The sequence below is a fragment of the Acanthisitta chloris genome, unplaced genomic scaffold, assembly GCF_000695815.1.
Source record: "Acanthisitta chloris isolate BGI_N310 unplaced genomic scaffold, ASM69581v1 scaffold43189, whole genome shotgun sequence".
NCBI lineage: Eukaryota > Metazoa > Chordata > Aves > Passeriformes > Acanthisittidae > Acanthisitta > Acanthisitta chloris.
Genome location: NW_008693903.1, coordinates 452 through 10,382, shown reverse-complemented (window position 1 = coordinate 10,382; position 9,931 = coordinate 452). Strand labels below are relative to the sequence as shown.

The following is a 9,931-nucleotide window of genomic DNA, read 5'->3' as shown; positions in this document are numbered from 1 at the left end:
ATCGACACTCCCCCCAACTTTGTGTCAGACATGTAAATGTGTATGAAATATATATACGAAATATATATATGAAATGTATATATCAAACAGAAACTGTTACATTTCCACCTTAGAATCAGACTCCTTTTCCTACCGTTCATGTTTACGAGCTCTAAAAACTTCCATCTCCTCCACTCCTGGTTTAAAAGGATGAATAAAAGATGCCACATAGACACTGATCAATATGGAGTAAAGGATGTTACCTGTACTTTTTCCTGAAGTGCATTATAAACCTGATATATAGCCCTGATGTCCTTCATCACTCCATCTTTGTCAAAAAAATCAGTACTAAAAGAGAAAGCAAAGTAGAAGTCATTAGTTAGACAAGAAAACACAGTTTTCTAGCTCATTCTTTCTTTGAATTGCTGTTACACAGTCTCTCACTGTATTTTTAAAAGTATTTTATTGCTCAATATGCTATTTGAGCTTTAGTAGATTGCTAATACTGTACCATACTGTCATGAATCAAAATCTGCATATTCAACACCAAAATTCCTTCTGGAACAATCAAGTCTCACTTGAATGAGATTAAACTTTTTAAGCTTGTATAATTTCCTTGTTAACAGCCACAAAAGCTCCTTTGCATTTACAGCAATTAAAAAGACTTAAGAAAAACAACAAGATTTCAACCAGTCCAAGTCAGAGCTCAAGTTTTAAATCAAGTTTGCACACAGAATTCCTTGGGGAGGTGGGTGGGAATCAAGGCAGAAGGTTCCAGACAGAAGGCTCACAACACACAGAAGGACCACACCAACTCTGCTTTTCTGATGAGTGCACCAAGTTCCCTTTGTTCTTCTAAAAGGTTTGATTCCAAGCAGGAGAAAGACTACAAAATGACCATTCTCCTCCAGAACTAGTTTTATCCTGACTGAAATTCATGCTTGTGGTATTCTTTGGAAGGTACAGAACAGAGAGCTGCAAAGGAAAAGTCCTTACCCATGTTCCTTAATAACTTTGGCATAATTCTGAGAAGTATTTGGCACTGAAGAAACTTTGTATTCCTGTTGACTAGTGTTGCCTAGATTAGGAATAGTTAGTGACACCCTTTGATTATACCTGCAGAGGAAGGGTAGAAACAATTAATTCACTCTCAAAAGCCTCTTTACAACAGCCTTGATATCATCCCACCCATCTGATGATCACAACTCATCTCATTTTAAACCTTCCCTAAGGTTTGTTATAAAAGCTGCTAAATATTCCAAGCTGTGTTCAAAATAAACACAGGAGCAAAAACTCCCTTGAAATCCCTCTGAGATGTGCACTCAAACCAGCACAGAAACATCCAGGTGCACTGTAAGAATCACAACACTGACATCTGATGCATCTCTTAAAGCACATTTTTAGCTTGTCTGAGGATTTAAAGGCTGCAAAGAACTTTTGCTCACCCCAACTTTAATTTATACATCATTTGCACAGGGAGAAAAAAAAAAGGTGTCAGCAATGTGCCCCGAGACATCCATTAAGCAAACACAAAGCTTCTTGCTGTGTAATTCTACAAACTTCTGAAGAGTTTAAGGAGCAGCAGTAAGCAGCAGCACAGAGCATGAGGAATGATCACACCCAGAGATTACTCACCTTCGGTTTGGTCTGAAAAGCACATATTCTAAAGCATGTGTGGAGTTATTTGCAGTGGAAATGAAGCTGAAGAGAAGGAAGACAAGGTCAGGCACTCCAAGGATGTGTGTCAGCTGTTTATGGATGATGTGCTCTCTGTATGACATTTGCTGCTGAGTGTTTCTCCTAAACCTGTACCAGCCAATAACGTTCTGTAAGCAAAGCACAGCAGGGAGAAACCCAAGTGTTAACTGAGAGGTATTTACCTTCTGGGAATAAAGTTGCTAAAACTGTGGTATCCTGTGAGTTAGCCAAAAGTTTTAGGACAACAAAACCTGAATTCTAGTGATTTGCACCTATTAAATAACCCAAACCAAGTGACATTGTGTTACCATATGACTCAACTGCTCACCCTCACTGTGAGCAAACACCTGTGTGGCCCCCAGTGGCATTCAAGCTCCCACTCCCAATGTTCTTCAATCTTCTCTTGTAGCAACAAACCTCAGAGACTCGAGCTGTGGGTTTTCTTTAGCCTAAATATTTTCACTGCCTATTCACTTGTATGGATTCATAAGGCACTTCCAGGGCTTCACAAGCACATTTGCACATTCAAGTCTGTTCATGAGACTAATCTGTGCCAATAAAACAGTAAAATTATCTCACTGGGCACTGAGTTGTGAAAGATTCACCTGCACATCAGCCAAAACCCATTCTAATTCTAGGATTATTTTGAACACAACAGGCATTCAGCTCCTTTACTTCATGTAAACCAACATTTAAGAGAGTAATGGAAAAAGACACAGCATGAACAACTTGGCTGAGGAGGAGTCCCAGGAACAGGCACTATCCTGCTGGGATACACTATGTAATCAGTGGAATAAAGCAGAATCTACATATAAAATTACTCCTATGTAAAAAAAAAAGAAAAAGGGAAGCTTTGGTTTTGACCTTTTCTTGTATTAATCTGTACAATCATTTAGTCTGAACGTACTAAAGCCTGTTCAGCTTGCTAATAAAAGAAAGTACAAGACTCTCTCCATCCCCAGACAACATGTCATTAAATCTGTGGTGCTTTAGTCCCATAACATATGTAAGCTTTATTTTCTCTGGTTTTGCCTGTTTTCTCCCCACAGATAATGCACCTTGCCAGAGTCTCCCTGCAATAAGGATCCTAACAAAACAAAATTCAACTGAAAACTAGTGAGAGACAAAAATGATGGTTTTTGCCTCATCTCCTGAAGGGGAACTTAATATCCTCTGTAATGTTGTAGAGCAGAGTTACAGGGTTACCAAATGCAGTATTCAAGGCTGGAAACTCACTCTATCACCAGCATAAAGATCTACATGTGTGTCTGTATAAATACACTGTGCACTCAGCATAACCACATTGGTACACACTGAGGAGTTTATTCTGAGAGCATTTGCTGGCAGAGACAGACAAGAAAAAAAGCATTTCAATCCTCACAGATTGCACAGATTTAGCAGTGGCTTCCCTAAAGATCCCTGCTCAGTGTAAGCCTTGTCTGCAGGCAAATCCCACAGTGTAGGTGGGTAAGGACAGAGACTAAAGGCTGAAAATTCCATCAGCAGCTGAGCAACTGTCCTCACATGCTTTGTGTGATGATGGCCAATCCACACAGGAGGCAATTCCTACTCAGAGGAGTGGAAGTTACACTTGGGTCACCTGCAGAGGACAGAAATCCCAACAGGCTCTGCCTCCACAGGTAGCTTTGCTATCCCTGAGCTGCAACCAGCAGTGCTGGAAGTGCTGAACAACATGGATTTGCTGCTGCTTCTTTGGAAAAATTACCCAAACAGGAGAAAAGGCCTTGTTTTAACCACCCTTACCTTGTGCTAGCTCAACTAACCAACCCATGAGCCAAACTCATGCACTAGGAGGTCTGACAAGGTGCACAACTGCTACAGGTTGGACCATGCAAGTCAGCCATGCCTGTTTTTGTGGGAGCAAGCTGACAACCACTTCAGCTCTGCTCTTTGATGGATCAGTTCATGAGAACTTCTGAAACAAGTTCTGGGATCATTAGAATGATAGTGCACTGCAAGTATGGAATGAGATGAAACATGAAGAAAAGGTTTGTCTCTTCTCCAAATAACTACTAAAATTTAATCTTCTTAATGCTGGTTGTGCTGCTAACAACATGGGCAAAGCTGTGACAGCATCTGACAACTGACAGAAGAGCTTTTCCAGTTTAAAACTGCAGTTACAAGGTTATATCATCACAATCTTTTCAAGTGAACTCCTTGGAGCAGATTTTCAGATCAACTCCACTTTTGCTGGGTTCTGCAGCGAAGGACACAGCCATTATGCTCCACGTTTAGCTCAGAAACTGGAGTGGGTGAATACAGCCCTTCACTTTTGCAGACCTACACTTAAATCCTTTGCATTTCTTCAGGGAAATTAGACATTGCCCCCAGTTTAGCCAAAGTACCACAAATCCACCAACCTCTGTACAGGATAAGCCCTGGATCAAAACAAACCATTAGACTTGTGAGTGAAAGTATTTCTTCTAGTTAACTACTGCTCTTTTCTGTTCATGTTTTCCAACCCCACTGTTTCTAATGCCTAGAACAGGAGGAAGAGAGAGAAAACTTACTTTTCTTCGGTCTTTAAGAATCCTGTCCAAACTCTCCTCATTAACTTTGCCTGCATAGTCATAAAAGCTAGAACCAAAAAGGGAGAAAGGCAGGTACAGTTTACACACATTATACACATATAACTTACATACATATACATAAATAACTTATACTTCGAGTGTTCTTCAAACACTTGGCATTTTATACAGTAGAAAATAAACCCCACAGCTTTACCTTTATCCACACAGGTCAGTAATCACATCAGCTCCTGAGGACATCCAGCTCAGGTGCCATGCAGAGCACAGGCAGCAGCTCAGGTTTGGCTGCAAGGCTGCTAAGACACAGCCAGTTTCTTACAGAAGGTGCAGAACACATAAATTAATGCCTAAGACTAGCTGGTGCAAAATTTCTACCCACTTTTAAAACCCTAATAATGAAATAGAAGCTGCCTGTAATTATCAGTTTGCACTGCAGACATTAGCTTGGTGCCTGGTGCTTCACTCCTGCAACAAGGTGTGTACAGAAAACCTACAAATCAATCTCTAGAGCTCAGTCTTGCAGTTAGACTCACATGATTGGAACCCTGAAGGCAAAACACTTATAATGAGGTAAGCAAGGATCCAAAGCCTCACTGGATTTCCATCCGGCTCTGCTTCCAGACCTGAGGCCCAAACCCTGACATGTTATTTTGAGGACATGACAGATGTAGGAATTTATAAATCCACCTATGCAGGCAGGTTTATAAATTCACTGCATGATAAAAGGAAAAACAGCTGAAAATAGATTCCTCCCTGACTTACCTGCCAAGTGCTTAGTCTCTTTCAAGAGCTGATATCACTAGCACCTAGAGCAGAGCAGGAAAACACTCTGGTTTAGAGGTCTGTGATCTCAACACTTGTGTGGGGGTAAAAAACCACTACAGAAAATCCTGAGCTCTGAACTTGGCTGGTAAATAAGGGTGGGAATACTATTTGCTTCGAGACACAAATAGTTGTGAAAATTCAGACTACAACTAATTACTCATTTGAGATACTATGTAATATTTGCATAATCTTTTCAACTCATGCTCACAATATTTATTTATACATTCTGGAAAGCAGCAGATATCCAATTCCTTCTGTTGCTTTATAAAAATAATTTTCTTATGGGGTGAGCAACTAGTATGTAACGAAAGACATTCATCTTAAATCTGCACAGAGAAACCAGCCTCTAAAAATCCTTGTTTTCACTCAGTACCAGCACTGGAACCAAACCTGTTATGCTCAACATCAGCAAGAATACAGAGTGGATGAACAAAAAGCTTGACTTAAAAGGATAAGGTAGAAACCGCCAAAATCAGCATCTGCTACAATTAAAGGACTAGAAAAACCACCAGCACACTCTGGTATTGATAAAAAGTGTCTGAGCTGTGAGAGCTTCCCTCGTGCTCTGAAGTGAATTAATTAATTAATCCGTTTCCTTGTGCAGAAGCACACAGAGAGGTGCAGACACTTCACCCCCTTCCTGCACCAGCTCAGTCACTAACAACCCGTTTCTTGCCTGGGGGAAGAGCGAACGTGATCCGTTTGGATATGCACTGCACAAAGCATCCCTGGGATCCAGAGAGAGCCTACCAGACACTGGGATATTATCTCCATGTGTGGAGTCTCCAGCATTTTAATCACTGGGCTAAGAGAACCCTCTCTGTAATTACTGGGTAGCAAATGACAGGCTGCAGCTTTTCTCTTCAATGCAACCAGTGTCAATCATAATATCTAAGCTACTGTGTCTTCTTAATTGGCTGGAAACCTCTAAATGAAGACAAGAGGAGATTAATTGGGGATTCCTTCTAGAAAGGAATTCTAGGCAGTGCTTTGGAAGCCACCACTGCATAACAAGGGAAGGCTATCGAGACAATCTACATGTAAATGGATGGAAGCTGCTAAATAGAATATATTAGCCCTGTATTTAACTGAAATGCTGGAGTTCAGGAGATCAGAAGGCAAAAACAGCTAGAAAGCTGAAGGGTTCAGAATAATTAGTTGGGGCAAGTCAGGACAACTAACTACAGAACAACTTGTTACCCCAGTCACTAAGGTTAGGGCACACGAGGTGTTCTGTCACTCACTAAGCCCAGGCAGAGCTAACCCAAGACTACAATAATTCAAAGTGATTTTGATGTTGATCTTAATTATCAGAGTGATATGATTTGAACTGTTATCTTACCTCCACCAGCTCCACAGGATGGTAGAGAGATATTCAAAGAGATAGAGAAATAAGCCTGTCCTAAGTACCTCAGCACCATTTTTCACCTCATTGCTACTAAAGAGCAAACTCCTCCTTCCATTGTCATGGCTGGAGCCATTTCCATGTGTTTCTGAACCACCATCAGATGAGCAAACTCATGAAAAAATATTCAGGTACATTTGAAATGCTAATTCATTGCGGTGAGCTCCCTATTTTGATATTCTGCAGCCAACTCAGGAAGACAACAGAAAAAAAGCTTACCTAAAGAGTTTTGAACAAGGCTCATGGTTATGGATTTCTGCAACAACAAAAAAAAAGAAAGACATATGTCCAGCTGCTCAAGGCAAAGAGAAATTACAGTGGCATATCTTGCATGAACTTTCCACATCACAGCTACTGAGCACATTTGTGCCAGACCACACACTGCCATTAATGTCTCAACCACACTTGATGGCACAGCACCATCCTCAGAAAATTGGCTTCTCTCTGTAACCTCCCACTTGACGGAATTATTTTAGTAAGCGAGACATACACTTGCTCAGATACACAGAGATATATCTGAACCTCAAACACACACTTTTGGTACTATTTCATAGTTGTAACCTCCTCACAAAGGCTTTTTTTTTATACCCCCTTTCCACAGCAGTTTTCTTGCATTCATATAGCAGTGAATAAAAAAGGGAATCACTGAAATGTTACACACTGGAGTATTTAAAGAGGAAAGGCAAATAGAATCTATGATAATAAAAGGGGTTAAAAGCCATTTCAAAACATTGAGCTGCATTTATAATTCTGTTATATAAAATATGACAAAGTCACAGCAGGTTTTTTTTTCATTGAAGAGGTTGTAATAAATGCTAAGATGCTGATTCAAGCAGCAAAGGTTGAAGTACGTCAGTAATCTGAGAGTCAGGAGAGAGCAAAAATCCAATCCGCATTATCTAATTCCAAGCAGGACTTACTTTTCCAGGGGCTTGGAACAACCTGGGATAGTGGGATGTGTCCCTGCCCATGGCAGGGTGTTGGAATTTGATTTTTAAGGTCCCTTCCAGCCCAAACCATTCCATGATTCTGTGATGATGTCGCAATAATATTTTCAGCTCCTCCATCAGAACCCACTGGAGTGTTTAGCAACAACTTTGTGTAGCCTCTTCCTTCCTGGAGTGACTCACCACCTGCTGCTCTGACAGTCATGGGCTGCTCAGGATTGCAGCCTCAGCAGTCCCAGTCGGATCACAATTCCCAAGAACAGCAGAGTGCACACATTAGCATCTCAGCATATTCAGTGACTATCAAAACAAGGCCCTGAGCAGCCATTCCAGGCACAGTGCCCGAGAGACTGGGCACTCTCTCAGGCAAGAACTCCTCACGATGCTGCTGACAGACTCACTGACTTCCTCTGCTGCTGTTAGACTGACTTCCTTTATTTGGACTTGTATAAAATCGTATCAACCCTAATATTTTCACACCATCACACAGGAATCTGTGGAAACCATCTGCTAACACAGCCAGTAAGTGCAATTATTTCAGCTTAGACCAATTCCTTCCAGTAAATATACTGAGTGCAGCAACAGACTTGATTTTCTCAGGTTATGATGCTTCTACACAGACCTTGCCTTTTGAAATCAAACCAGGAAGCAACAACCCTCCAGCTCAGACCACATGAAGCAGCCATCATTCTAAATTTAAGGTTTACATGTTGACTTAAGTACATATATATAGTATACATAGCATATCTACACACATATATACTTGAACACATCACCACTAAGACACACAAGGATGTCAAAGTTCATCTGTGACAACAGTGACACAAAACTGTCAATCTCAAGAGCTGAACTGGGAGTTCAAGACTTAAAGTTCATGAATAAATATTAGAGTAAAAATCTGGAACACCAAATAAACACCCAGGTGGTCTCCAGGGGTGGGTAATTCCCATTTTCATTAAGTAACTGTAAAGATAATGTGACAAAGAGTTATCTAGAAAGGGAATAATTTTTAGCACCATGAACACTTGGTTTAGGAAAGCTGCTTGTTACCTGGGATCAGAGTCACACATCCAGGTATGGACACATTAGGTTTTTAAGGAGCTTTAGATATACTTTAATCTCTGGTTATAAATACAGAAACCAAAAGGCATTGTCTGTCATGGGTTTTCTTATTTGCTATAAACCACAGAGCTAAAAACATGTAAGAGCTTCTGCTCATGTATAAAAATCTACTTCAACCATCTCTGGTCTTCTCTATGCACATCAGATCAGCTCTGCAGTCCTTGTATTTACCAGCCAAGTAAATTGATGAATATTCCTGTTCCAACCTTGCTGTGACTGTTTATGATGTCACCAACTCCCTCCAGTCCATCCAAACACACTGCTGAAAATCTGTTCCCTTTCAGTATCAGTAGATCAAGCAATTAATTATTTCATTTTTGGGCACATCCTCCTATTTAGGTATTTGTATCCAGCAGGAAATTACCTGCAGGACCAACAGCCAAATAAATAATTTCCCATCAGGAAATGCAGAAAAATGTCTTCAATAAACGATCTTTCCTCCACAAAACAAGATGCACAAACCCCCTGTACCTACTCAAGGTCTGCTTCCTCTCCTCACATCTCAACCACAAACACACAACACTGTGGCTAATGAGATTCTGACAGACTGAAACATCCTGTGATGGTCTCACAAGAGAAGTAATTGTTGATGAAATGCCCTGGAAACTGAAACCCTGAGAAGTGCTGTCTGAGGATGTCTTGAAGTCACATCACTTACCAATCACTTGTAGAAATTCAGTGTTGCTGATCTGTGAATCACTAATGCTAAAGGTCTCTTCTTGCCTCACCTCTCCCAAGAGAAATCCTTCCTGCAGTTTGAAAGGAAGAAAAACAAAAGACTAAAAATGGAAAAAATATCCACTACATACAGGAATTTACTGTAACTTCCTCAGCCTTAAATGAAATAATTAAGGCAAAGATTGAGTTTGAAACACTTAGCTGCAGGAGGTATAACCAGCCCTGAGGTTGACCAAGACTGATTTTCTGCTTTGCCAACATCCTTCCACAACATTTTGGGAATGGGTTGTCCAAAAATCATATCCTACACACACACAACTCACACAAGGCAAAAACATGACAGAAGGGAGAGCTCTGCCCCAGCCCCAGACACAGGGGAGAAGAGGAGGAAGCCTGAGGATGACTTCTCTGCTCCTGCAAAGCCAAGGGAAGTAGAGTTTACATCTCCAGGGTCTTAACTCAAATTTCATAGGGAGACTGGGCATATGGAGATTGGGCTGGACCCTGAACACCACCAGATTATAAAGCCCAGTAGGTAATTTAAAGAAGAAGGTAATTCAAAACATCTTTAACTCTCCATCCCTACCCAAAATGAGGAAGAAAACAGAGCTGGAATTGGGTGGTTTTGGCACATGCACCGAGACAGTGATGCAGAGATTATCAGGCTAGGAATGTGTCAACAAACCCAGGGATTTAAGCACCCTCAGCCCTGAGCTGAGCCCGCGGTC

At 40.9% G+C, this 9,931-nt stretch overlaps 1 protein-coding gene across 1 annotated transcript; it reads right to left on the bottom strand.

Annotated features, from left to right (window-relative positions):
- Positions 1-242: 242 nt before the first annotated feature.
- Positions 243-9,274, bottom strand: LOC103810305 (BRISC complex subunit Abro1; the record flags this gene model as incomplete). Its single annotated transcript, XM_009083203.1, has 6 exons — positions 243-327; positions 976-1,095; positions 1,615-1,805; positions 4,209-4,275; positions 6,676-6,712; positions 9,184-9,274. Coding segments are annotated over 6 exons (591 nt in total), but the record flags the coding sequence as incomplete, so codon positions are not given.
- Positions 9,275-9,931: the final 657 nt, after the last annotated feature.